Source organism: Poromitra crassiceps (genome assembly GCF_964638095.1).
Source record: "Poromitra crassiceps genome assembly, chromosome: 22".
NCBI lineage: Eukaryota > Metazoa > Chordata > Actinopteri > Beryciformes > Melamphaidae > Poromitra > Poromitra crassiceps.
This window is the reverse complement of record NC_139647.1, coordinates 7,850,338-7,852,405: the sequence shown is the minus strand read 5'-3', so window position 1 is coordinate 7,852,405 and position 2,068 is coordinate 7,850,338. Positions and strand designations below refer to the sequence as shown.

The following is a 2,068-nucleotide window of genomic DNA, read 5'->3' as shown; positions in this document are numbered from 1 at the left end:
CTTTAATGTTTCAAACCCCTCAACTACTGAGAACAGCATTCAAGAAATACACACTAACAGCACACACAAACCCTTACATTTATGATTAGAATGCAATACACACACGATTCAAAAAATATATTCTCCAATCTTGTAGTTGCTTTTTGTCTTGTTTTTTTTTTGTCAGTTATAAAAAAATACACACTAAATTCACTGGGGGGGGGGGGAAATGTTTGAAGATAGTCACAAGTGATACTGTCTTTTTTTGCACCATCACAGCTTTGGATAGGCCGCGCTGCCCTTTGCCTCGCTCAGCGTCCGCGGTGTCCCGTGTGCCATTAAGCCTCAATGGAGATGGCAATCTCCTGTGTACCACGAGTGTCCACATGCCCTGAGGCGGGTGGGACATTGTGCCCTGCCGACGTCCTGAGGGTCGCACGCCCCGGCGAGGACATTTCCGCAATGTGCCACCTGGGCATCGTGTCATGTGTGTTCGCACGGCGTCACCTCGGGGAGGGCCGTCTGGTCCTGCATGACCACCTGAGGCGGGGTCGGGGCGGGGCGAGCGTGCGCCACCGAGTTCTTCTGCAGCTCCACGCCGAAGGCCGGCGGGGCGCTCTGCAACTGGCTCCTGTACTGCACGAAGGTGCAGGTCTTCAGGAGGATGGCCAGCACGTTCTTCCCTATGAGGATCCCCGACACCCGGGCGTCCCTGTAGAAGATCATGTTCCCGCCGCGGATGAAGAGCGTGATGACGTTGATGGTGACCAGGCTGAGGATGGGGTACAGCAGCATCTTGTGGGGCACAATGTTGATGCCCTGCATGCTGATCTCGCTCAGGGACACGCAGGGCAGCACCAGCAGCAGGATGTAGCAGTAGAAGAACATCAGGCCCTCGGCCCACAGGGGCAGCCCCTTCTTCTGCGGCTCCCACAGGTTGGCCTGGATGTCCAGTATGTCCAGCAGGTCCACCACCACCCAGAAGAGGCGGTTGCGGATCTCCTCTCTCTTCTTGAAGGCGCGCACGTATTCCATGTGGTCGATGGCCACCAGCACCACGAAGAGCACGGGGATGCAGATGGACAGCAGCAGCGTCAGCGCCTTCCTGGCCAGCGTGTCCAGGCTCTTCCTGTCCGCCTTGTAGTTCTGGTACACAAAGTAGACCTTGATCTCCAGCACGAAGATGTAGAGGAACCAGAGGATCATGGCGTAGCCTCTCTTGGCCGTGCGCACCTCGGCGCCCACCCACACGGCCACGTAGCGCAGTATGATGAGGAAGCAAATGTCCCCCACGATCACCATGATGCAGATTCCGATCTTGCGCGGCCCCTGGTTCTGCTCCACCAGGTAGGCGTCGATCAGTGCCATGCTGCTCATGATCAGGATGGTGGACAGGCACACGTGGGGCTTGTTGGTGGGAGGTGGGGGTACCATCCTTGCCTGGGGGGGCGAGGGGGAGGGGAGCGAGGCTCCGGGGCGGTACTGTTGAAGAGGGAGTGCGGGAGGGTCCTCAGTGTGTGCAGATCAGATAGCGCTGCTAGACAGCGGTGTTCCTCTCCATTGCTTCTGCCTTGGCCAGTATCCAGGATACACTAATAGGATTCACACAGATCACTTCAATCAATCTCCGCTTGTGCCCAAGCCACCTGCCGGGGTAGACAGTAGGATCCCTCGTTTAGTCAATTATGTTCACTGGCAAATGATCTGTAAACATACAGCCTCACTATTGTAAATAAATAAATCATAAATCTCATGTCTGTTTATATTCCCTGAGAATCAACCAATGAATGCTACAGTTACACAACAGTTTAATCAATCCGTTGAGTGAAAATACAAATTCATATTATGTTATGAACAGAGAAAATGCCTGCGGCAGTGTATTCTTCTTCCTATAGAATCACTTTCGACACCCTTGTTTGTTTTCATACAAGCTTAAGCTTAAGAGATTTACAAAAGAAATCCACCTGAATACTCACTTGTGTCCCTCTTTGTACTTGATCCTGATGACTGGCAGCGAGCGATCATCCATGAGACTGCGCTGAGAGATCACAAAGCCCATCTGTAATCCAAAACGCACGGGATCCTCTCC

General features: G+C 53.2%; 1 protein-coding gene across 1 annotated transcript; it reads right to left on the bottom strand.

Moving 5' to 3' along the window:
• Positions 1 to 462: 462 nt before the first annotated feature.
• Positions 463 to 1,413, bottom strand: LOC310795978 (transmembrane protein 121; the record flags this gene model as incomplete). Its single annotated transcript, XM_083658119.1, has 1 exon — positions 463 to 1,413. The coding sequence occupies one exon, from the start codon at positions 1,411 to 1,413 to the stop codon at positions 463 to 465; it is 951 nt and encodes a 316-aa protein (XP_083514245.1).
• Between the last annotated feature and the right edge of the window lie 655 nt (positions 1,414 to 2,068).